The sequence below is a fragment of the Triplophysa rosa genome, linkage group LG20 (assembly GCF_024868665.1).
Source record: "Triplophysa rosa linkage group LG20, Trosa_1v2, whole genome shotgun sequence".
NCBI lineage: Eukaryota > Metazoa > Chordata > Actinopteri > Cypriniformes > Nemacheilidae > Triplophysa > Triplophysa rosa.
Genome location: NC_079909.1, coordinates 21,071,384 through 21,095,604, shown reverse-complemented (window position 1 = coordinate 21,095,604; position 24,221 = coordinate 21,071,384). Strand labels below are relative to the sequence as shown.

At 45.9% G+C, this 24,221-nt stretch overlaps 2 protein-coding genes across 5 annotated transcripts; one reads left to right on the top strand and one right to left on the bottom strand.

Annotated features, from left to right (window-relative positions):
• Positions 1-2,168: 2,168 nt before the first annotated feature.
• srsf11 (serine and arginine rich splicing factor 11) lies at positions 2,169-8,565 on the bottom strand. Of its 2 annotated transcripts, none has more exons than XM_057361982.1 (12): positions 8,236-8,565; positions 7,018-7,151; positions 5,037-5,146; positions 4,870-4,959; positions 4,727-4,776; positions 4,517-4,650; positions 4,133-4,208; positions 3,937-4,044; positions 3,759-3,848; positions 3,547-3,639; positions 3,092-3,281; positions 2,169-2,999 (listed from the first exon to the last, which is right to left on the bottom strand). In XM_057361982.1, the coding sequence occupies exons 1-12, from the start codon at positions 8,355-8,357 to the stop codon at positions 2,805-2,807; spliced, it is 1,392 nt and encodes a 463-aa protein (XP_057217965.1). In that variant the 5' UTR covers positions 8,358-8,565; the 3' UTR covers positions 2,169-2,804. The 2 variants fall into 2 exon arrangements, with proteins under 2 accessions (XP_057217965.1, XP_057217964.1); XM_057361981.1 differs by having other exon boundaries at positions 3,931-4,044; positions 8,236-8,564.
• Positions 8,566-9,044: 479 nt separating this feature from the next.
• Positions 9,045-24,031, top strand: trappc10 (trafficking protein particle complex subunit 10). Of its 3 annotated transcripts, none has more exons than XM_057361931.1 (23): positions 9,045-9,219; positions 9,864-9,945; positions 13,292-13,427; positions 13,504-13,700; positions 14,675-14,870; positions 14,954-15,065; positions 15,349-15,596; positions 16,469-16,615; positions 16,691-16,805; positions 16,883-16,959; positions 17,052-17,143; positions 17,224-17,364; positions 17,438-17,550; positions 17,650-18,152; positions 18,227-18,368; positions 19,025-19,183; positions 19,515-19,744; positions 19,841-19,941; positions 20,026-20,152; positions 20,237-20,401; positions 20,500-20,680; positions 21,404-21,598; positions 21,998-24,031. In XM_057361931.1, the coding sequence occupies exons 1-23, from the start codon at positions 9,159-9,161 to the stop codon at positions 22,243-22,245; spliced, it is 3,768 nt and encodes a 1,255-aa protein (XP_057217914.1). In that variant the 5' UTR covers positions 9,045-9,158; the 3' UTR covers positions 22,246-24,031. The 3 variants fall into 3 exon arrangements, with proteins under 3 accessions (XP_057217914.1, XP_057217915.1, XP_057217916.1); XM_057361933.1 differs by lacking the exons at positions 9,045-9,219; positions 9,864-9,945 and adding exons at positions 12,143-12,156; positions 12,223-13,153; XM_057361932.1 differs by lacking the exons at positions 9,045-9,219; positions 9,864-9,945 and adding an exon at positions 11,741-13,153.
• The last annotated feature ends 190 nt before the right edge of the window (positions 24,032-24,221 follow it).

The window sequence follows — 24,221 nt, the reverse complement described above, 5'->3', positions numbered from 1 at the left end:
ATCGATGTCAAATCCTTACTGTCCCGATGCGTTTGTGCGCGCGCGCCATCAGCTGAACAAAGTACAGAAGATTGATTTCGCTTTACATTAATATGTGTTAACAACTTGCAAATGAATACTTAAAACTCTTTTTAATGTGTAAAAGTGGCCGTATTCTAGGTTCTCTTTCTAGAACAAGTCTACACCATCTACAAAAAAATCTAACAACATTTCAAAAATATTTTACTATCAATTGGTTACTACTAACTAAAGGGGCATTCACATTATAACGATAACTGGAACTATAACTATTTGCGTTCACGCCAGCGGACGATAACGTTGTTTATTCTAAGCTCGCGCGCTGCAGTCAAGATGGATTTTGAAGACCTGCTGCTGCTTTTCGTTTCACAGAGAAACTAATAAGGAAAAAATAGAGGCGTCTGGGTACATGGGATCCTTCAACAACGAGAGAAGTTGGGTGAAGGCGACAGTCTGTTGAGGGATCTTTTGTCTTTTGAGAACACATTTTATTCATACTTTCACATGAATCGGATTCGGTATCAATTTCAAGGCACAGTTTTGCAATCGTTTTTGTATATTGAACATGTAAGTACTGTTGTTTAACCAGTAGATGTCGTCAGCGTGCTGCGTTTCAAGTGCGTCTAAACAGTGAATCTTGTACAGTCTAATCAAGCATGTAGTCAAATGAAAACATTACATAAATTTCACTACAACTTTGCAGGACGCAAGACAATTTTGCGCTGACAACATTAGCGCTTGGTTAGCCTACCTGAGGTCATTTTATGTTACACTTTTACTGGTTCCTGTATCTCATTTACATTTTACATTTAGTCATTAAGCAGACGCTTTTATCCAAAGCGACTTACAAAGTAGGGTTAAACAATAGAAGCAATTTGTGCAACAAAAGAGCAACAATGCGGTCTCAGAGATCGTTAGGATCACATCCGGAGAAAGTGCGTGAGAGTGATTTTTTCCTTTTCCATTGTGTCGTCTGTTATTTTAAACGCGCGAGCGCTGAATAGATTTGATTGGCTATCGATGTTTTATCGTTCATCTGCTGGGAAAATCGTCCTGAAAGTAGCCAGGTTTCCATTACAGATTTGCGCAAAATGTAAGCGATGTTTTCTAAATGTCGATTAAAACAATATCGCGGAATGACTGCGTTTCCATTAAATGGCGTAATGCGTGTATTTTAAAGTGTATTTTGATTCTTCTCGCGATAAGTCATTCTGGCCGTACTTCTTCTTTGTACGTTTTCTGGCAGGTTGCAAACGAACTTTAGTGCATATAGTGCCACCTACTGTGGTGGAAGAGTGAAGAGAAACGTCTATATTTCCTTATATATTTTCATATGACCTCACTGTTCCTAATAAATCTCTATACTGCACTCACTCGTTTTCCTGCATTTAAGCCATCATATAAGATTTTACTTCATGTGAATTCCTTACATCCTATCTTTCCAATGGTCTGCCCAAACATACCGCGAATGGTCATGTGACTTTTTTAAACGCCACGTGACTTGTAAATGCGACAAACAGTGTTTCCATTGCAGTTTTGCGAAATATGCCTTTATCGTATAAAAAAGCAACATGAGAACCTGTTTGCGATTCATGGGAGTTTTTGCGAAATTGACGTGTTTCCACTGGGCGTATTTTCAATGCTCCATTTCAGTTTGCGTATTTTGAAGGGTAATGGAAACCTGGCCACCGATCCCGACAATATCGTTCTCTGTCTCTTTATCGTTATGGTGTGAACCTCGCTATTCTCCTGAATTAAGAACGATTTTTAAAACTTTATTTTTATAGTTATCTTTATAATGTGAACGCCCCTTTATATTATTAATGGCGGGGTGTCCGATTTCTCTGAGCCGTTGTTGATGTTCAAATCACCAAAACAGAAACACCCATACCCCATCTTTCGCTTTCGTCAGCGCTCTGTACACCTTACTGCTGATTGGCTACAAGGTTGTTTTGGTACTCGGCCCGACTTTGTCTAAACAAGCGTAAATCGGACACCCCGCCTTTAACTGTAACGATTTATTTCATCCAGAAAAAGTAAACATTTTGTTGTTAAGTGCTCCTTAATACAACCTAGCAGTGCTGGATTTTTTTAATTGGGAAGAAAACTCATGATAGGCCTGTAGAAAACATTCTCAACAGATCTGGTAATGTGGTTTTGAAGGGACAAAAAGGAGCCCAAAATTTTATTTTCAATTTCTGAACATTGCAAACAGTACAGATAAACCAATTTCTTAAACTTCAGTTTAAAGCCGGTGTGTGTGTGTGTTTATCACAGAAACCTGAACGGTCCAATGTTAACCTATCATGACCTGCCAAAGGAAACCAGTTTACATACAGTACTGCAAACGTTCTGATACTTTAAAAAAGACAAACATTTCCCATCAAACACAAGCTATATATATAAAAAAACAAACAAAAATGCGACGGCCTAAAAACTGCCTGACAATGTTATCCAAGCACTTTTAATTGAAGGGTAACTGCTTTAAATAGAAACTCCAAACTGACCAACACACGGTGGATTTTGTTCAGGAAGAAACCGACTGCTGAGGCTAAATATACAGTATAACACACTTCCACGTTAGCCATGAGGAAAGAAACGGCTCTAAAACATTGGGAGTACATATTTAAGACGGGCATGTACCAGTAAATACAGTAGATTCTGACTCTGATGTTAAAAAACAAACAGGAATGAATCAGTTCATAGAAGTTTCCAGACTGATCTCGGATCATCCATCCAGATTACTGAAGAATACACAGAACACTGATGAGGGGGACGGCGTCGCTTCAGTCGCTCATATCCATGTCCTCGTCCCGCTGGTCTTCACTGTTGCCGTCTGACTCGCCGCGGCCCGCGTCATCTGCGCTGTCTGCCTGAGGCTCCTTGACCGGCGGTGATGAGGCGGCGTCAGAGTTCCTCTCTCGCTCTAATTCACGCTCGCTGTCGTAGCCCTGCTCCTCTTCATCATAATCTCGGGTCACCTATAGCACAGAAGTCACATGACACACCCGTAGAGAATAAAGACACCCATCAGCGGGATTGCGTTTGAACGCGAGACAGACTAATCTCATACCTTCACATCTGCCTTCTCACTGTCGGACTTCCGGTCTCTCTCCTTATCCTTATCCTTGTCTTTGCTCTTCTTACTGGCGGAACGCTCCCGTTTGTCCCGATTTCTGTCGAGATCTCGGTGCCGATCGTCTTTACGGTCTCGGTCACGTTCTCTCTCGCGCTCTTTATCCTTCTTTTTCTCCTTCTTATGTCTGAGGGAAACAAAAGCACAGGGCTTGTGCTACAGTACGAGTGTGTATGCGGGTCATGGTCAGCCTAAACCAACCATGAAGACGTCTCTGGTAATTAAATGCAGGAAAATTAGTTTAACTCGAGGCACATAATATCAGCTAAAAACAAACTCAAATATATTAAACTTGGCTTAAAATGAAACCTGAAAAGCAAAAACAGGATTACAAGCCAACTCGAAACACTAAAGATAAAAGAAAGTTGAACTAAGCAGATGTTGGTCAGTACCTGCGGGGGGACGGCGAGCGGGACACTTTTTTCTTGGGAGATCTGGACTTCTTTGGTGAACGAGACAAGCTGCGACTTTTCCTGTGTCGTTTACTGCAGGAAAACAAACAAACGTCATAACACTTTAAAACGTTGTGTACATGATTGTTTTTGTTGAAAACGGTGTACACAACCCCTAAAGCAAACAGAAGCCGTTTAACACCAACTCTCACCGGCTGGTACTGCGGGAGCGTCTGGCGCTGCTGTAACTCTTCGGTGGGGTTTTTGAACGTTTCCTGTTCTTGTCATCCTTCCTGCGATCCCTAAATCATAGACAAACACAAGCATGAGGACGTGAACCACTGATAATGTCCAGTAAAACCTAGGATCTGCCTCGAAACTCGCCTGGACCTGGAGCGGCGGCTGCGATCCCTGGAATGAGACCTCCTCCTCCTGGGGCTCTTTGACCTCCTCCTGCTCCTCGAGCGAGATCTTCGTCTGGAACGACTCTTGGAACGCCTGCGGGTGCATTACATTCGAATAATAAACCCACAACAGGATATAAATGTCCAGTTGAAATCTTCCTGAAATGAATGTTTCTGCAGACCTGTGCCTCGAGCGTGACCTGGACCTCCTGCGGCGGGATCTGGACCTGGATCGCTTTCGTTTATCATCTTTTTTACCTAAGAAAACACGATGTTAGATGAGCGTTCATCTTGATTTCAACTCTTCTTTCTGTTCTCACTGGTATACAGTGCAGAGCGCTGTTACACATATTCTGAAGGAGCACGACATCTACAGACCCAAAAACAACTGAATACTTTTTATGGTCTTAAAAAGCTGAGAAAACGGCCTTTTTTGTCCATGTTAAAGCAAAGGGGCGCAGTTATTTTGACATTCAAATATTCTGGTAGCCATGAACGTGTTGTGAATGATCACGAACGGCTGTCTGGCAATGTTTCTAATGGTAAAGAGCTGGAGCGTCACTCACTTCCAGGCTCAATAGCAGCAGAGATCAGAGACTGAGCCTCCCTCACTCTCTTCATGGCTTCTTCGATCTCTTTACTAGAAGCGTCTGCCTTCAGTCCAGGAGTCAGATTGAGTCCAGCGGCGAGAGGGTTAAGCCTGCGGTAACATCACATGAATAAACGACAACACCCTTCAGACAACCAGGATATAGAGGTCAAATTCAGAAACTTACTTTGGATCCATCGACGCCATCAGCTTCATTAACTGCTCAGCTGACAAAGACTGCGAGAAACGAAACAGAACAAACATCTGCGATGAAGAAAAACGAAACGGGTGCGTTTGGGACTAACGCTGAAGAACTGTCAGGTGTCAGACCTGTGCATTCATATTGGGTGCTGCCATGGCCAGGGCCGTCATGGGGTCCAAACTAGCCCCCCCGAGACCACCGAGAGTTACTCCACCAATCTGACGACAGAAAACAACATTACATCATCACACTGCAGAAAGAGCATCGGTCTCCGGTCACAGTGATTGACACTCACAGATGGCATGGGGTTGGGTGTGGGGAGAAGCCCTCCTCCTGGCAGAAGTCCTGCGACGGCATTGGCTGGGGCGAGCAGCGACAGAGCTTTGGATTCGTCAGGAATCACGCCTGCAGGACAGAAAGAGCGCGGTCAGACGACGCCATGGGTTCACGCGCAACACAGACACACCTACAGAGTGAAACTTGTCTTTGTCTATATTTGCACTGACATCAGTACTCGCTTTTGTCTGGAAGCTAACACAAGAGGTCCCTTAACATAGAGCATGAAGTGCATAACACTACAAGAAAAGAGAAAACATGACACTAGACACACTGCCAAGATGTCATCACCTGAACTCGATTTTTTAAGTCATGAACCAAATGTAAGCAAGCACAGCCGGCTCTCCAGTGGGATGTGCTCTCAAGATTCATAAGTTGTATAATGAACAAGCGACTCGGAAGGTCGGCTGCTTCGCTATAAAGCACACAGAGACATCAAGATAGACAAAACAGAGTTTATGATTGGGGTGTCAGCATTCAACGACAGTTTAATTATCCACTGATGCTTTCACTTACCACAACTATCACACACAACATTTGATTCAAGGGGCTTTTGCTGGCATCGGAGCTACAAATGGCTCACGGGCCGAGGCGTAAACGTGTGCGCTGGTTAATAAAAAACAAAAGAGAGACAGAGAGGAAAAGTCCTCTTCCAGCAAAAGCCCACAATAAAGTCAACTAGAGACTGTGTGTGCGTGCGTGCGTGTCAAACGCTGAAGAGAAAAATAACCGTCATGTCATTCAATGAACAATGAGAGCTGAGTGAATCCATTTGATGAAGTCCACTGAAATTAATATTTCCAAACAACACAGTCATCTTTAACACACACACACAAGAGAGAGAGAGAGAGAGAGAGAGAGAGAGAGATGAGAGAGACAAGACAAGCTGCAGAAGACAAAACTGTTGGGTTGCAGTTTCTGCTGGGCCTGGTTTTTACAGGACTTGCAGAACCAGGGAAAAGAACTGGAAAACACAACAACAAAAAAACAGAAATGACCGTTAAAAAGCTTCTCAGGCCTTTTTCAGTCATGTGGAGAGGAACATAAGAACATTCTAGATCATCATCATCACTCTTTCTGGACAAATCATCACATAGACTCAAGGAGCCTTGAACTTGTGCTGTGCGTCTTCACATATTTCAAATGTGTGTAAAACCAAACACTCATGCAGAAATGACCTAAAATCTGATTCTTACCGTAGATTTACCCGTGTGTTTGATTATCATGCAGTACATGTGGATTTCGGGGAGACAGTTCAGACAAAAATCTCAACTCTGTCATCATTCATTCATTCTCCTCATGCGTTCGTAAATCTGCATTTGATTCAGTGGAACACAAAAGATGTTTTGAGAAATGTCTCAGTGGTTTTGGGACGTCAATGGAGTTCAGTGTTGTTCTTTAAAATATCTTCTCTTGTGTTCCACATGTTTGAAATGACAAATGATGAAAGAATTCTCATTTTCATCAAAACTATCCCTTTAACATTCGTGCTTTTTTCATGAATGCTCGAAGCGTCTTAAAACAAATGAATTCCGTCGGACACAAGAGAGAGAATTATGGTTTACAGCAGGTAAACACGTGGACCGGCCGTGATTATTTTTCTACAGGGGGGCAGAGGGTCACCCTCAGACATCAGCCGGCTCTGCAATTGCCTTGCGAACTATAAAAATCACACACACACAAATGACAGAGAGAAAAGTTTAACAAAAAAATGAAACTAAACTGGAAAGGCAATGAGTTAAACATGAGCTCCTGCCTCTGAAGGCTTTCATATCCATCACTGATGCATCGTGAGTGTTTTTCACATGTACCTCTGTCACATCTAGACTGACATGTATGTACGCGAGTCAGGGTCGAGAGGCAGAGATGGCAAGTCCTAGAACGTCGAACAAACCCATCAAATGTCATCTGAACGTAAAGAAGCAAAATGCAGCACAAACCTTCAGCGAAAGGCACGACGATCAGAGCTCGGTCCACGAAGACGGTGTTGGTCAGGTGCTGGGAAACGCCCACCGATTCCGGCTCGTGGAACTTTACAAAACAGACACGTGAAGTCACAGGCAAGGGAGAATCACTGAAAGAAAATATAGACACTTTTGCAAGATGTACACACAGCGTTCACACACCTCCTGCAGAAACACTCGAGCTGACCTTGACTTTATCAAACCAGCCCATTCTCATCATCATCATCTAGCAAATATCACAGACCCACGATCTGACACGTGTGGATCAGAGCAGATCGGACCAGATCAGCCTACCTTCACCAGCCGATATGATGTGAAGCCGGACGTTTTTTTCGATGGGTGAAAAACAACAAAGCACAGAACACAAGTTACTACAGAAGCTGCTGAGACAAGCTCAAGAATATTGCCTACATGAGCAATGAAATCTTCACATGGGAATTTGGCGTTTTGGTTTTTATAAACTGTCCCTTTTCATCATTTGCCGCCATGCTTCAAAAGAACCAGTGACTTGTTCTTTTTCTAATGTCAGTTCAGTTCGTTTTTGTGGTACTTCTCTTATTACTTAGGATCCTTAGAACTTCACTTCAACGTTTCAATTCAGCCAAGAAATCTTAAATCTGGGTCATTTAAACACAACTTTGGTGTGACAACATAAAATGAAGGATTAAGAAATGAACAGTAGACTCTTACCTTAGAAAAAAACTACCCGTGGTTTTATTATAGTGCGGCTGAAGTAAGTGCTCTTATTTATCGTTTGTTAAATTCACAGAAAAAAAACACGCGTTGTTTTGATTTTCATAATAAAACCCACCCATAATACAGTAGCAATATAGCAGAATCTGTAATAAAATAAGGAAAAATATTGCGGAACTATTACTGTAAATTGTTAACTTGCAGCAATTTACTAATGGCTCCTAGGCTCGTGACGTCACGCGTCCCTACACGCTTAACAGTTACACAAGGCTCAAATCCGCGGTTTACTCACACATGCATGATGACAATAAATAATAATAAACAGATCATAATTGAACACACATGAGTCGTAGTAACGTTACACACTAATGACGTGTTTAATAGGCCTGAAGAACCACGGATGGACGGCCACGCGCATGTGTGTATTGTCTGTGAGTTTTATTCACTCACTCTGGTGGAAAAAGTTTGGATGCGTTCACGGTTTGTGTTATTTATACTCACTCGGGTGGAAAGAGTTTGAGTTCGTCGATGTTTCCGATGAATCCGAACAGTGTTCTCATCTGTTCCGCGGTGCTGCTCGGCGACACATTCGTCACTTGAATTACGTTGGTGCTGGACGTCATTGTGGCTCAAAATGGATGATGCTGAAGGTCAATCGACACACATTTAAAGCGACGCGATCGATCCGTGCGTTAAAACGCGATTTTCACTCGATTTCGTCTTGATAAATTCGATCAATCGTCTCGCGGCCTGCAGTCTCACGCGCGCATTGCAGAACGTATAATGGCGCTCGTGCTGCTGCAGCGTGAACACGCACGCTCGTGAAAATATGGCTGCGACTGATGCAGATTTCAAAATAAATGTGTGCACATACACAGGAACTTGTGTTTGAGGGCAGTTTCAGAATAAAAGCCCTCTCAAGTTAAAGACCCGTACAAAAATAAAATGTATACATTTATAAAATAAGCATAAATGGCCTGGTACAAAATAGAGAATTCTCAGACAAGCATCATAACAACAAACTATATATATATATTTCATAAATTACTTACAATAAATTACTTTTGTAAGTTTCACGTTTAAGAGGTTTTAGGCAATTTTCTTCTTCATTCATTTTAACCCACACACTTCCTTGTGAAATTTGAAAAGGTTTGGAAGTGTTTTCAGAATTTTCCCAAGAAAAATCATTGTGTTAATTGCTAAGTCCCCTGTTTCATCGTTCAAGAAATATTTATTCAAATGATGAAGCGTGACTTTCGCGGTGTTGTATATGTGACGCAACGGAAGTCGTCACGTCGAGTCACCAGACCGGAAATGGAGACCTCCGGAAGTGGCCTCATCGATACGTTAGCAGTGTTCACAGACATCTATCAGTGTGATCGATTAGTCTGTTGATGGTGGACTGATGCTGGTGAAGGGAACCCATGGAGATCCATGAGGAGAAGCCCATCATCTACACGATGGAGAACAAACCCATAGTGACCTGTGAGTGACGGGACGTTAGCGCGCGCTAGCCGAACACACACACACACACACACACACACACACATAAATATATATGGAGTGTCTGTATGTGTCACGTATGCTTCACACTCTCAACAGTTTTGCACGGACACACACTCATCCAGCTGTGCGTGCATGTGTGTGTGTCAGTTTATAATAACGGATCTCTGTCAGACACGGTGATGTTCCTCATATTCACACTGTAGTGACAGGGCTTTTAAAAATCATATATTTCAGACAGTGATGATAAGCTCTACAGCCTTTCATCATCATCATCATCGATCACATGTTATATTTCTCACGAGCTCGAGTCGTGTCCGATCTGAGATATCAGTGAATCTGTCGGGATCATTGGAGGACACGAGGAACTATACGATCATACGTCATGACGTTAAATAGAACCGTGATGTTATTCTCTCTCTCTACATTTGAATATATACTGATTTTCCTCTTTTGCTGGACTATTGTAACATCACTGTGTGTTGTTTTCGTCATTCTTCACAAGTTATGTTTGAACACAATGTAAATACCATTTCAGATGCATTCAGTTCTCCTCATCTGTGTCACTGTGTGTTTCATCCAGAATAACAGAAGATCAAGAGTGCTCATGTGTGTGTGTTGTGCAGGTGCGGGCGATCAGAATCTCTTCACGGCCCTCTTCAGCTCATTGACCCAGCAGCTGCCCAAAGAGCCCATGGAGTGGAGAAGGTAACTGACATCAGCCTCTGTCATTTACCTGATGAGATGTTATCCTGTGATGTCTTATGTTTCTAGATATCGTTTTCACAGTCATTCAGTTCGGAGAGGAGATGTAGAGGAGAGTTGAGGAGAGGAGATGAGGAGGAGAGGAGATGTAGAGGAGATGAGGAGGAGAGTTGAGGAGAGGAGAGGAGATGTAGAGGAGAGTTGAGGAGAGGAGATGTAGAGGAGATGAGGAGGAGAGTTGAGGAGAATGAAGATGCATGTAGAATATCAACCGCAGGACGTGTGTTTGGATTCAGGAGAGGAGATGATGAGGAGAGGAGATGAGATGATGTGGAGAGGAGAGGATGAGGAGAGGAGATGATGTGGAGAGGAGAGGAGATGATGAGGAGAGGAGACGAGATGATGAGGAGAGGAGAGGATGTATGGTGGGGAGGAGGAGATGAGATGGTGGGAGGAGGGTGAGAGAGGAGAGGAGAGATGATGAGGAGAGGAGACGAGATGAGGAGAGATGATGGAGGAGAGATGATGAGGAGAGGAGAGATGATGAGGAGAGAGAGGATGAGGAGAGATGATGAGGGAGGAGAGAGAGATGAGGAGAGGAGAGATGAGATGAGGAGAGGAGATGATGAGGAGAGATGATGAGGAGAGGAGAGGTGATGATGAGGAGAGGAGAGATGATGAGGAGAGGAGAGATGATGAGGAGATGAGATGATTGGAGAGGAGAGGAATGATGAGGAAAAGAGAAGATAGATGATGGAGAGGACGAAATAAGAGGAGAGGATGAGATGAGAGGAGAAGATTGTGGAGAGGAGATGAGGAGAGAGACAGAGGAGAGGAGAGGAGTAGATGATGAGGCGAGAGGAGAGATGAGGATAGGAGGAGAGGAGATGAGAGATGATGTGGAGAGGAGAGATGAGGAGATTGAGGAGAGAGAGTGGAGAGGAGAGAGGAGTGGAGAGGAGAGAGATGATGATGAGGAGAGGAGAGATGATGATGAGGAGAGGAGTGATGGGGGAGAGAGAGGATGTGGGATGAGGGAGGATGTGATGTGGAGGAGGAGTAGGAGATGATGTGGAGAGAGTGGAGAGAGATGATTGGGAGGAGGAGAGATGAGGAGAGAGAAGAGATTGAGTGGAGGAGGGAGGAGATCTGAGATGATGTGTGTGAGGAGTGAGATGATGAGGAAGAGAGATGAGTGAGAGAGGAGAATTATGTGGAGAGGAGGAGGAGATGATGTAGAGAGAGGAGGAGATGATGTGGAGATAGGAGATGAGATGATGTGGAGAGGAGGAATGGAGATGATGTGGAGAGGGGGGAGAATGATGTGGAGAGGAGAGAGATGGAGAGAGGAGAGGATGATGTGAGAGGAGTATTGAGATGAGTGAGATGTGAGATGGAGATGAGAGAGGAGATGATGAGGAGAGGAGAGATGAGGATGAGGAGAGGAGATGATGAGGAGAGGAGAGATGAGGATGAGGAGAGGAGTTGATGAGGAGATGATGAGGATGAGGAGAGGATGAGGAGAGGAGAGATGAGGAGAGGAGAGGAGATGATGAGGAGAGGATGAGGAGAGGAGAGATGAGGATGAGGAGATGATGAGGAGAGGATGAGGATGATGATGAGGAGAGGAGAGATGAGGAGAGGAGAGGAGAGGAGAGGAGATGATGAGGAGAGGATGAGGAGAGGAGGATGAGGATGAGGAGATGATGAGGAGATGAGATGATGTGGAGAGGAGACGAGATGATGGGAGAGGAGAGGAGATGAGATGATGAGGAGAGGAGAGGAGAGAGATGATGAGGAGATGAGATGAGATGATGTGGAGATGAGATGAGATGATGAGGAGAGGAGATGAGATGAGATGAGATGATGTGGAGAGGAGACGAGATGATGAGGAGAGGAGATGAGATGAGATGATGTGGAGATGAGATGAGATGATGTGGAGAGGAGATGATGTGGAGAGGAGACGAGATGATGAGGAGAGGAGATGAGATGATGAGGAGAGGAGACGAGATGATGAGGAGATGAGATGAGATGATGAGGAGAGGAAATGAGATGATGATGTGGAGAGGAGATGATGAGGAGGAGGAGTGGATGAGGAGAGGAGATGATGAGGAGATGAGATGAGATGATGTGGAGAGGAGACGAGATGATGTGGAGAGGAGAGGAGATGAGATGATGAGGAGAGGAGATGATGTGGTGAGGAGAGGAGATGATGTGGAGATGAGATGATGTGGAGAGGGGAGGAGATGATGTGGAGAGGAGATGAGATGAGATGATGAGGAGAGGAGATGATGAGAGGAGAGGATGAGGAGGTCTCATCTTCTCTCGGGCTGTTTCAGCAGCACAAGACTTGTTATGATGTCGTATCCATTTCTCCAGGTCGTATCAGAGATCAGTTCTGCAGTGATTCACATTATTCAGAATGTGTCTGTGGACTTTTCTCTTGAAGAGTAACTATTATAATGTCCTTAAAATGACATGTCATGCGGTGTGTAATGTTGCTGTGTGTGAATGTCAGCAGTCTGTCGAGTTGTGAAGACGAAAGTGAACGAATCACAACGTTATTGGCTTGGGAAAAAGGAGTCGACGCTGAATCACGCGAACGAGTCGTCTGTCGTTCTCATTTCAGTTCCGGGTCAGATTTGCGTCACTCTGTGTAATGCCCGCCTACGTTCCATTTGTGACACTGCATGCGGTAGACCAATCACAGCAGACTACACCATCTGACCAATCAGATCAGAGTAGGCTAACAGAAAGGAGGGGATTTGACAGATGAATCGCCGAACGAATCATTTGAGAGTCAGTCAAGAAGTGAGGTAACAATAATAACTGCCTATTATTAGAAAATGAAAGTGTTTTTACAGCGTGTATGTACATAAACTTGTTGTTGGACACTCCTTAAAGCAAACTCAGACCTTAAACATCACAATATTTACTCTTTAAAAATCAGCACGAAGGTTTTAAAAGTGAGTGAATGAAAGTGTCCAGTTCTCCATTACATGTCCTTCAGTGGACAGTGACCGGTCCCGTGTGTTGTGATGAATGATGAAGAACTGCTCATGAATGAAGATGCATGTAGAATATCAACCGCAGTACGTGTGTTTGGATTCAGGCTTGTTCTGCGGTGATTTGATGGGCCGGTGGGTTCTGGTCTGGACCGCCCGAGAGATCCAGTTTGAGTCATGTGTTTATGCAGGACAGACCGACGACCGTATGTTGGCTTTGTTCACAATAGTTCGATGAAGAGTTTCCACATAATCTTTCTTTAGTATCCTCAGGTCAGAGAGAAGTGTGATGTCAGACTGTGTGCGTGTGTGTGTGTGTGTGTGTGTGTGTGTGTGTGTGTCAGGTCTTACGGTCGAGCACCAAAGATGATCTACCTGGAGGCCAATTTTGTCCAGTTTAAAGAGGATCTGCTTCCTAAAGAGGGAAATAAAGCCCTGCTCACATTCCCCTTCCTGCACATCTACTGGACCGACTGCTGCGTGAGTTCACTGCTAGGCATTATGGGATAGAAAGCATGAGATGAGCAGTGTGTTTTAATGTGTGTGTGTTTGTTAGGACACAGAGTCATATAAAGCATCGGTTAAAGAAGACATACAGCGCTGGCAGAATGTTCTCCGTCTTCACGGCTCACTGGATTGGCTGATTGTGGTGGTGGAGACCGACAACAAGAAAAAGAACAAAACCAACATCCTGCCGCGCACCTCCATCATGGACAAGATCCGCAATGACTTCTGTAACAAGCAGAGCGACAGGTGAGCTGACGTGTGCGGACCCTCCGTCCATTTGCTCACGCTCTTATCAACTAACTCACATCTCTCTCGTCTCGCTCTGTGTGTGTGTTTGTGTGTGTGCAGAAATAAACACATCATCTCTAGACTCTTCATCATTTCAATCACACTCATTCAGTTTTCATCCCTGTCAGGAAATAACGTTCCGTCAGTGCCTCATCTAGAGGTCGTCAGGGAGGATTGGCTCTATATTTATATGCTCGGCCGGGTGTGTTTAGCATTGTGTGTAATACCCGAGTCAGTCAGCCGTGTGCGTGTGTTTAGTTTAGGAGGAGAACAGTGTGCGTCTGGAAATCAGGGAAAACACGAGCATCCTCAGCAGAATGACTGCACACAGGGATGATGGATGCCTTCATGAGAGGTGTGTTTATATTAATATCAATGAACTGTCTTGTGTCAGAGAGCACAGAGATGATAGCAAACAAATGCTGCTAATGTCAGCGCTCATGGAGGCCATCATTACTGTAGTTTTATTTGACTTGACTTGATGGAGAAAAACAATTCATTGGTCACTGTGACAGCAAGCAGACCTTTGAAGCTGGAATAATGAATGGAATGAAACACGTTCCTTCATTTGGCGAGAGAGGAATGAAACGGGTAACACAAAAGGGTTTATTATAGGGACTGAATTTGCTGTGGAATATGTGCCGAGCCGGTCCGGTCCGGTTGTCAAATCATATTCAGGTCCGCGTCAGGCTCGGTTCTGCACAAGTCCGCGTCCAACTTGAAAATGATTAGACGGGTCCTTTTCAGACCTGTGTAGCACATTCACGGGTCTCTTTGGGTTGGGCTCCACATTTTTGGACCCGTGAAGACTCGTTCTGAAACCAGTTGATGTGTTACAGGATTTGAAACATTGTATCTCAGCATTTCTTATGTGATTGGATGAATCACGCCAGTGGTTTTTCTGTTAAATGTGAAATCTGTGTGTGTGTCAGGTGTGTGGCTCTGTCTGACCCTCTGAAGGAGTCGTCTCGCTCTCAGGAGTCCTGGAGTTCCTTCCTCATTAAGCTCCGTACGCTGCTCCTCATGTCCTTCACCAGGAATCTGGGCCGCTTCGAGGACGACATGAGAACCATGAGAGAGAAACGCACCGAGCCCGGCTGGAGCTTCTGTGATTACTTTCTGGTGCAGGTGTGTGATTGGCTGAGCAGACGTCAGTGCTTGATGAGGTGGAGGTGTCAGTGTGACTCTCTCTCTCTCTCTCTCTCTCTCAGGAGGAGTTGGCCTTTGTCTTTGAGATGTTACAGCAGTTTGAAGACGCTCTGGTTCAGTATGATGAGTTAGACGCTCTCTTCACACAGTATGTGCTCAACTTCGGTGCTGGAGGTAAAACATCTAAACCTTTTCAAACCGTCTTCTGCTCCTTTTCAAATATGTCTTCTGGATCATTTACCAAACATGTTTGAAGCTCAGATACTCACCCGACAGATGACAAATGTGCATTAAAGTGACAGAGTTTCCTTCTTCATCACAACACAAAAGAAGAGATCACAAAACCACGGTTAATGGTGTCAGTCGGGGCTGATTGGGTGTGTTTAGAGGTCAAGAGGACAAAGAAAGTGTGGTGTGAGATGTGAAAGTGAGCTCAGGTGTTTCTGGTGTGTGTCAGATGGAGCAAACTGGCTGGGTTCGTTCTGTCACCCGGTGCGGAGCTGGAACGGACTGCTCTTACGGAGACCCATCGACATGGAGAAGCGTGATCTGATTCAGAAAGGAGAGGCCAGTCTGCTGGAGCTGCGCAGTTATCTGTTCTCACGTCAGTGTACGCTGCTCATCTTCCTGCAGAGACCGTGGGAGGTGACGAGTCGAGCGCTGGAGCTGCTGCACAACTGTGTGCAAGAGCTGCGTCTGCTGGAGGTGTGTGTGTTTTCTCTTGTGTGTCTCTGTGTGTGTTTTCTCTTGTGTGTCTGTGTGTGTGTGTCAGAGAGTTGTGTGCGTGTGTGTCAGAGAGTTGTGTGCGTGTGTGTCAGAGAGTTGTGTGCGTGTGTGTCAGAGAGGTGTGTGTGTGTGTGTCAGAGAGTTGTGTGCGTGTGTGTCAGAGAGTTGTGTGCGTGTGTGTCAGAGAGGTGTGTGTGTGTGTGTCAGAGAGTTGTGTGCGTGTGTGTCAGAGAGTTGTGTGCGTGTGTGTCAGAGAGTTGTGTGCGTGTGTGTCAGAGAGGTGTGTGTGTGTGTGTCAGAGAGTTGTGTGCGTGTGTGTCAGAGAGTTGTGTGCGTGTGTGTCAGAGAGGTGTGTGTGTGTGTGTCAGAGAGTTGTGTGCGTGTGTGTCAGAGAGTTGTGTGCGTGTGTGTCAGAGAGTTGTGTGCGTGTGTGTCAGAGAGGTGTGTGTGTGTGTGTCAGAGAGTTGTGTGCGTGTGTGTCAGAGAGTTGTGTGCGTGTGTGTCAGAGAGGTGTGTGTGTGTGTGTCAGAGAGTTGTGTGCGTGTGTGTCAGAGAGTTGTGTGCGTGTGTGTCAGAGAGTTGTGTGCGTGTGTGTCAGAGAGGTGTGTGTGTGTGTGTCAGAGAGTTGTGTGCGTGTGTGTCAGAGAGTTGTGTGCGTGTGTGTCAGAGAGTGGGGTGCGTGTGTGTGTCAGAGAGGTGTGTGTGTGTGTGTCAGAGAGTTGTGTGCGTGTGTGTCAGAGAGTTGTGTGCGTGTGTGTCAGAGAGTTGTGTGCGTGTGTGTCAGAGAGTTGTGTGCGTGTGTGTGTCAGTACAGAGGTTTGAGGCTGACGCCGGTGTGGCTCGTGTCACAGGTGTCTGTGGTGTGCGGCGCGCTGGACTGCTGGGTGTTTCTCAGCTGTCTGGAGGTTCTTCACAGGATCGAGGGCTGTTGTGATCGCAGCCAACTGGAGGCCAACGTCTCGCACACCGTGGGCTTGTGGACCTACGCCACCGAGAAGGTACGGACACGCAGACGTTGAAATAAAATCACCACATCATCAGAACGCTTTGTGAGAGTTTGAATGGATTTCCAGTTGAAGTGTCTGGGTGAACTGTGTGGTCTGGTGTCGGAGAACGGGCCGAACTCTGAGGATCTCAACACAACCGTGGATGTGCTGGCTGGTCTGGGAACAGAAAGGCCAGAAACTGGTAAGTAACTTGTGCTTGGTGCTGATGTTGTGTGTTGTTGAAGATGAAGTGATGTGTTCTGTGATGAATTCATTCAGCCAACAGCCTCCAGAGCCCATATAAGAAACTGAAGGAGGCCCTATCATCGGTGGAGGCCTTTGAGAAACACTATCTGGTGAGAGACGCCTCGGTGCTGATGTAAGACTTGTGTGTGTCCGGCCGCGTCTCACTCTCTGCGTGTCTGTCTGTCTGTCTGTCTGTCATCAGGAGCTGTCTCATGCCGCTATGGAGATGTACAGGGCGATCGGGCGGCTGCGCTCAGCGCGTCTGGTTGGGAAGAGTCTGGCTGAGTTCTACATGTACGAGTGATTTAAATCCCCGTTGGGCTTGGGATCAGAATGACATCATTCAGATTGATAGAATCTGTGTGTGTGCGCAGGGGGAAAGGCGACCCTCAAAGTTCGGAGAACTTTCTTCAGGAGTCTCTGAAGTCATACGTGTCCGAGAGCTGGAGTTTACCCATCACACACACACGCAAGCAGATGGCCCAGTGTCAGAAGCAGCTGCAGAAGATGGAGGAGTATCCTTGGCTCATCACAGCTGTGATGTCATCACATAACGCTGCCAGTGGCTTTCTTTAACACTCTCTGTAGATACCTGCAGACGAGCGCTCTGCTCGCCAGCGATGCCAACCTGAGCGATGACGAGAGGAAACACTTCTGCCAGGAGATTCTGACCTTCGCCAGTCACACCTCCGAGGTCAAAGGTGAGCACTTGTGTCTTAGTAAATGTCAAAGGAATGTGTAATAATAGAACTGGTCTGTGACGTCAAAGCGGCCGTGCTGCCCTCGCGTTTGTCTCGTAGATCAGCGTGTGGCTCTGAGCATGAGCTCTCTCGCTCAGCTGCAGGAGTTGCGCTTTCAGCCCGCCTCGGCCCTGGTGCACGTCGGTGCCGCTCTGCAGCTGGAGCTGCGTCTCTGCAGTCTGATGCCCGTCCCCGTGCACGTGCAGCGGCTCTCTGCCAGCGTCCACTTCGCCCTGGAGCAGCCGGGCGCGACGGCTCACAAACGCTCGGGTCACAACCCCGCCGGCACTGTCACGTTCCCCGCCGCCAGTCCCATGTCGTCGTCTCCAGCGCTGGAGCTGTGCGAGATCCAGGAACACAGTCCGTCTGATAACGCGCTCAGCTCCGCCGGCGTGGTCTGCAAGAACACGCACCTGCTGATGCGACGTCACGACAGCACCACGTCTCTGGACACGCCCAACGCAGCGCCGTCCACCGTCACCATGGAAGATGGAGCTCAGATGCTGAAGACCAATGACGTCACTCTGTTGCCTGGCAACAACAGCATCATCTTCACCGCACCGGTGAGGAGAAGGTTTTTATTGGGTGAAACGTGTTTTAATGGCTGACTTCATCTGCTGCGTGTTTTTCCTCTCAGACCGAGAAGGCCGGGACGTATACTCTCCGCCAGCTGTGGGCCACGGTCGGCAGGGTTCAGTTTCTGCTGCCTCATATTTATCCTCTGGTGCAGTACCATGTTTACTCGCAGGAGCCGCAGCTCACCATTCAACCTCTCACAGGTCAGTCAGCTCTTAAAGGGACACGTCACCCAAAAATGACAACTCGGGGTTGTTCCACGCATGTATGAATGTCTTTGTTCTGCTGAACACAACGGGAGATATTTGGAAGAATGTCAGTCACCAAACAGACCTCATCCCCCATTTACTGCCGTAGTCGGGAAAGTGAAGTGACGTGAAAGTGACCTATTAGTCAGATATGGTGACCCATACCCGAAATGTGACCTCTGCATTTAACCCATCCAGAGAGTGGTGACCACACGTACACCCGGAGCAGTGGGCAGCTATCACTGCAGCGCCCGGGGAGCAAGTAGGGGTTAGGTGCCTTGCTCAAGGGCTCCTCAGTCGTTACCCGCCGGCCCTGGGAATCCAACCGGCAACATTCTGGTCACGAGTCCTACTCTCTAACCATTAGGCCACGATGTGGCTCCATGTGATGTTGCTTAAAGTACAGTAAGTACTGTTTGGTGACTGACATTCTTCCAAATATCTCCAGCGTTGGATCAGCCTGATGACACAACTGGCCCTTAAACTGTGACGTAAAGGAACGTGTTTTCAGAAAGTTGATGAAACGGCCTGCGACTGAGCCGAATCCGTCCAATCAGAGGTTGCGAGTCGAGTGGGGAGATGTGTTGGCTAAAACCTTTCTGCTTTTCCAGACAACCTGTTGGCCGGTTTACCACAGCAAGTGAAATTCACCATCCTCACGGGTCACTACACGGTGAAGAAGGGCGACGCTCTTCAGATGACTAACACTGACTGCATGCCTGTCCTCAACTCCAGCACATGCAGCGCTCGAATCCTCAGCAGCTCTGCAGGTAAAACATGTCAGTCCACTGTGCGTCTGCAGTTACACACGTGTATGAAGATCAAATGCGTTGTGTTGTTGTGTAGACCGTACACAAACAAACACAAAACGACAAGATGTTCACTGACACGACATGAAACACTTCACACATAATCTAAAAAACTACTGTGAGTGAAGGCTTGCTTGACTGTTCCAAGATGGCGGACGCCTCCATGTGTCTGTTGCGATATCTGTGAATGTTCATCTCAAACACTTGACAGTAAATCTAAGAAGTTTATCAGCCAAACGGAACGGCACGGCACAGGTGATTATCAGTCTGTCTCGGTCTCATCATCTCTCAGATCTGATCGGCGAGAGCGCTCTGTCCATTCAGTCATCTGAGAAGGTGACCAGCATCTCTCTCCCTCTGACTCCACCCTACCACACGCTGGAGTTCCTGCTGGACGTGCTGTGTCACATCCCATCATGCCTGGCGCGGACCGAGAGCGGGCGTCTCACTAATGGCCAGATTAATCATCACTCGCGCAGCAGAACTCGCTTCAACAGCGGAATGGCCGTCGTGGACCAGAAGGTTTGATTCAGCGGCAGAAACATGATGTGGTGTGTTTGTGTGCTTCTCTACAGATGTCTTTGTTGTGTTGTGTTGTGTTTGTTGTGTTTGTTGTAGGTGTCTGTCGATTGCCCCTGGTCCATTTACTCCACCCTGCTCTCTCTCACCTTCCACGTGCCCTTCAAAGTGAAGCACTCGCTGCTGTCTGCAGGACGAAGGTAACACCGCTCACCACACGCGTGACATCAAACACACCCACGTGTGTCCTCACGATTCTGATCTGTGTGATGTCGTCCTGACAGGAAGTTCATTCAGGTTTGTCTTCAGAATGTATCGGACACTAACTTTCAGCTGAGAGATCAGACGCTGACTGAGAATCAACACACAGTGTCAGTGGAGCTGCAGCCTCTGGGCCGTCAGACAGCGAGCGTGAGTCTGTCTGATCAAACCGCACCGACTGACTGTGTGAAGATAGATAAATCACGCTTTAACATGTCACGTGTGTGTGCGCAGCTGGTGTTGAGTCAGCAGTGTGTGTTCAGTGTTTGGGAGATGAAGTGGAGCGGCACCCCTCCGTCCACACTCGACTGTCAGTTTTCGGCCGGTTTTGCCCCCGCGGACACATCAGACGCTGTGATCAGACCCTACAGATACGACTTCACGCTGGAGAGAGTTTCAGTGAGCACACGCACATTCACTGCAGCATCTCTGTGATAGCGGTGTGTGTCTGTCTGATAACATGTCTCTCTCTCTCTCTCTGTGTGTGTGTGTGTCAGACGGTGTACAACGTGCGAGCAGAGATCTGTCCGGCCGCTGGAGAGCAGCACTGTCACACCGGTGCCCTCTGCAGGCTGGAGGTGTCACTCACACGTCTCTCTGAACCTGATGACACAGACAGATGTGATGAGGAGCTCATTGAGGCTGAGGGTCTGAGGACCACCAGACTCATGTATGAAGGTACGACAGAGAGAGTGTGTGTGCGTGTGTGTGTGTACGTACTATGTACTGTGTGTGTGTGTGTGGGGGGGGTACTGTGTGTGTGTGTGTGCGTTCATGTTTGTATATCCCGGTGGGGACCTAAACCTGAATACACACCAACACATGGGGACTCGTGTCACTGTGGGGACCAAAATTGAGGTCCTCATGGGCATAAAAGCTTATAAATTGTACAGAACAATATTTTTTAAATCTAAAAATGCAAAAAGTGTTCTATGATCTTTAGGTTTAGGGATAGGGTTAGGGATAGGGGATAGAATATACAGTTTGTACAGTATAAAAACATTACGCCTATGGACTGTCCCCACGGAGATATAAACCAGACATGTGTGTGTGTGTGTGAAGGGTAAACCCTACGGTATGGGGACAAAATGTCCCCACAAAGATGGCAATATCCAAAACCCTTGTCCTTGTGGGGACATTTTTTGGTCCCCATGAGGAAACAAGCTTATAAATCATACAGAATGAACTTTTGTGAAATTGTAAAAGAGCAGACAGTTGTGTGTGATTGTTAGGGTTAGGGGGAGGGAATATGAGATACAGTTTGTACAGTATAAACACCATTGCGTCTATGGAATGTCCCCATGAAACATGGAAACCCAACATGCGTGTGTGTGTTACTATACTGATGATTGAGTACTGAGCAGCTGCTTTACTCTGTGATGTATATGTGTGTGTGCGCAGTGATCGATAACAACAGTAACTGGGCGGTGTGCGGCAAGAGTTCAGGGCTCGTGTCCATGCCAGTTGCTGCCATGGCAACACACAAGGTTCAGATGGAGGTAATGCCTCTGTTTGCAGGTCACCTGCCCTACCCCAACATCAGAGTGTTCAAATACCTGCCGCACCACACAAGCCCCGTCATCCCGCCCGACACAGGTGAGCTCAACTCAATGTAAGGGCGCTTTAGCGGCATGACAGAAACAGAACATTTGAGTTACACTACAACTGTAGACGTGCCAATGTGTGGAGTGCAAAATGAAATAGAGTGTAAACAAACATTTACAGAATAAGCTAAATGGAAACATCAGCTCACAAGCCTCTCACTTTCACTCACTGTCTCACATCTCTTTAAAAAGTCTCTCTAAATCTCTCTTGTAAATGACCTTTTAGTTTTTTTATCCAAAAGGTTTTTTTGGGTGTTTTAGTATAAAGACTGTTGTTTGCGTCACGTAAATGCCGCTCTTTCTTTAAGAAGTCATGTCACATAAGTGTGATCTGATGAAATGTCGCGTACGTGATGTGACTTTGGTTGTAATGCTGGTCTGCTCCACACAGACTCGTGTCTGGAGAACGACAGTCTCTCTCTGCTGGATAAAGGACTGGAGGATCAGGGTGATACAGCGAGTCTGCGCAGTCGGGGCAGCGTTCACTCTGTGGGCAGCGGCGAGCAGCAGCCGCGGGGTCTCCCCATGCCAAAGCGTGAGCCGTTCGCCCCCGGTCAGGTGTTTGTCAGCACACAGAGCAGACAGGTGTTAGTGCTGCCTGGCACAGACGATCACGTGCTGGAGGTCAACGTCACATGACACCTATGGACGGCCCTGCCCCTTTGGGTCCCCAACGGCCATCTCTGTGCTCTCGGCGGACAGCAGACGGGGGGAGAGAGGGCTGCGTGTGTTATGGGAACGGCCGGCTGGACGTTGGCTGTCGGTTTGGCCTGAACATAGAAACACACACAAGTATCACTGGAGCCTGAGAAACATCTGCTATCTTAATGCTTTGATTTGACTGTGCAGACAGACACACTAGATGAAACTCATGCTTTATATTTCTGTCTCAGACATCCCATAATGCCTTGCAGCCTCTTCCTCCTCCTGCGCTCAGGTGGTCGTCTGTCCTGGAGGTGTCAACACATCACTGATGATTGTGTGAATTCTGTATCTGTGTGTGCGTGCGTGCGTGTGTGCGTGCGTGCGTGCGTGGCTTTACTGTCAGCTGGTGAGAGCGCCGCCTGCTGGACGCTGTACATAATGTTGAATACATAGATGATATTTAATAAGAATCACTGTATTGATGCTTCGGCTGAACTCAATTCAGGTAGAAGAGAAAAAACATCATCACGTGAGTCAGTGAAATTAAAGAACAATGATTATTCTGGTTTTGCGTGGAATGTATTTATTATTACGTTTTATTCTTTTTGATGTTTGTTAAAGGTTCTTTTAAAGCAGACAAGACCTCGACATCTCTCCATCAGTGTAGAAGAGTTTACACCCTGAAGTCTTTCTTGATTGGACAGTATTGTTTATTTCTGCTGTTATCACTTGAGTTGTCATGACAACCTAAAGATTTCATAATAAACTGCAGTGAAGGATGATATTAACACTCCAGAGTCAAACAAAACTCGTATGTAAAAACATAAAGAACACGTCTAAAGCTCTTTTGTGGGGTAAACACTTTAATTTTGTGCAATGATAATGAATCTCACTCAGTTGCCAGTACTGTCATGGAACTATTTCGAAACCATTTCTAAAGTACACGGGGATAATCCTTATACATTGTTTTGAAGTAATAAACATTCTCTGGACAGAATGTTTTTCATTTAACTTAATGGTTCTAAAAATAGACTTTGTTTTTTTCTTTGAGGTTCACACTCAAACTCAAGCACAGCAGTCTGGTGTGTTTCTGTGGGATAATAACTCTATTAGAGTGTTTTGTTTCAGAGGGTTTGTACGAGTCATGTGTGTTTCATGTCTTGTGTTTGTATACCCGACAAACACAAAAGCAGCTTGTGTGCTGATCTGGGAACAGGTGTGTTTGTTTTTAAAGCTTATTGTCAACACATTAAATGCCAAAACAGATCACAAAGCAGAACTTTATTGCTTTTATGTTTGAGCACATCTGGTTTGATGTCATACACTTTGGTTCAGGGATGTTGGGTTGTTCATTCACCTTGAGAGACTGAAGATTCTGGACTTGTTTTAGCTCTGACGTCAACCGTTTTCAGAAGCTGTTTGTAAATTGTTGAGTCAATGAAACATCAGATTATTTAAATGAAAACATTGTGTATGTATCGTTATACAGCTGAAAATATACAAATGTTTTAAAAGGGAGTTTGTTTCCTGTTTTTTCTCTTAACACTCTGTGGTACGCAATATGCCAAAAATGAGGGAAAAAATGTTTTTCTGCTGAAAATTGAATATTGTAAAAATGTCAATAAACATTTTCTTCTTTTTAAAATGTAATTATTAAAAGTTTGTTGCATCAAGCCAACGCTGTACCACAACAGACAAACTGAAGCATTGGACATTTTCACGCCTAACTATTAAAAACACATTTCTTTAAACTAGATAAATCTATTAAAGAATTTGGTTAAAGACTCTAAACGTCTTCCTGTTGATTTACTACTGTTGTGGAACTTCTGTCTTCATCTTGATCTCCATCCTTAATCTCACTCTCTCATCTTCCTCATCACTGTATGAAAGCTCATCTACTCTCTCATCTGGCAGACCTACCTGTGTTTTATATATTTCTAAAGTGCCATATAAGAGCAGAATCATCTGCG

Coding starts and splice junctions, on each gene's coding strand:
- srsf11 (XM_057361981.1), bottom strand. CDS start 8,357: ATGACGTCCAGCACCAACGTAATTCAAGTGACGAATGTGTCGCCGAGC. Junction 7,152..8,235: donor CTCAAACTCTTTCCACCCGA/GTGAGTATAAAT, acceptor ATTTTCTTTCAG/TGATTCTCCCTTGCCTGTGA. Junction 4,651..4,726: donor ATGGCGTCGATGGATCCAAA/GTAAGTTTCTGA, acceptor ATGTTACCGCAG/GCTTAACCCTCTCGCCGCTG.
- trappc10 (XM_057361931.1), top strand. CDS start 9,159: ATGGAGATCCATGAGGAGAAGCCCATCATCTACACGATGGAGAACAAA. Junction 16,616..16,690: donor GGACCTACGCCACCGAGAAG/GTACGGACACGC, acceptor ATGGATTTCCAG/TTGAAGTGTCTGGGTGAACT. Junction 19,184..19,514: donor AATCCTCAGCAGCTCTGCAG/GTAAAACATGTC, acceptor ATCATCTCTCAG/ATCTGATCGGCGAGAGCGCT.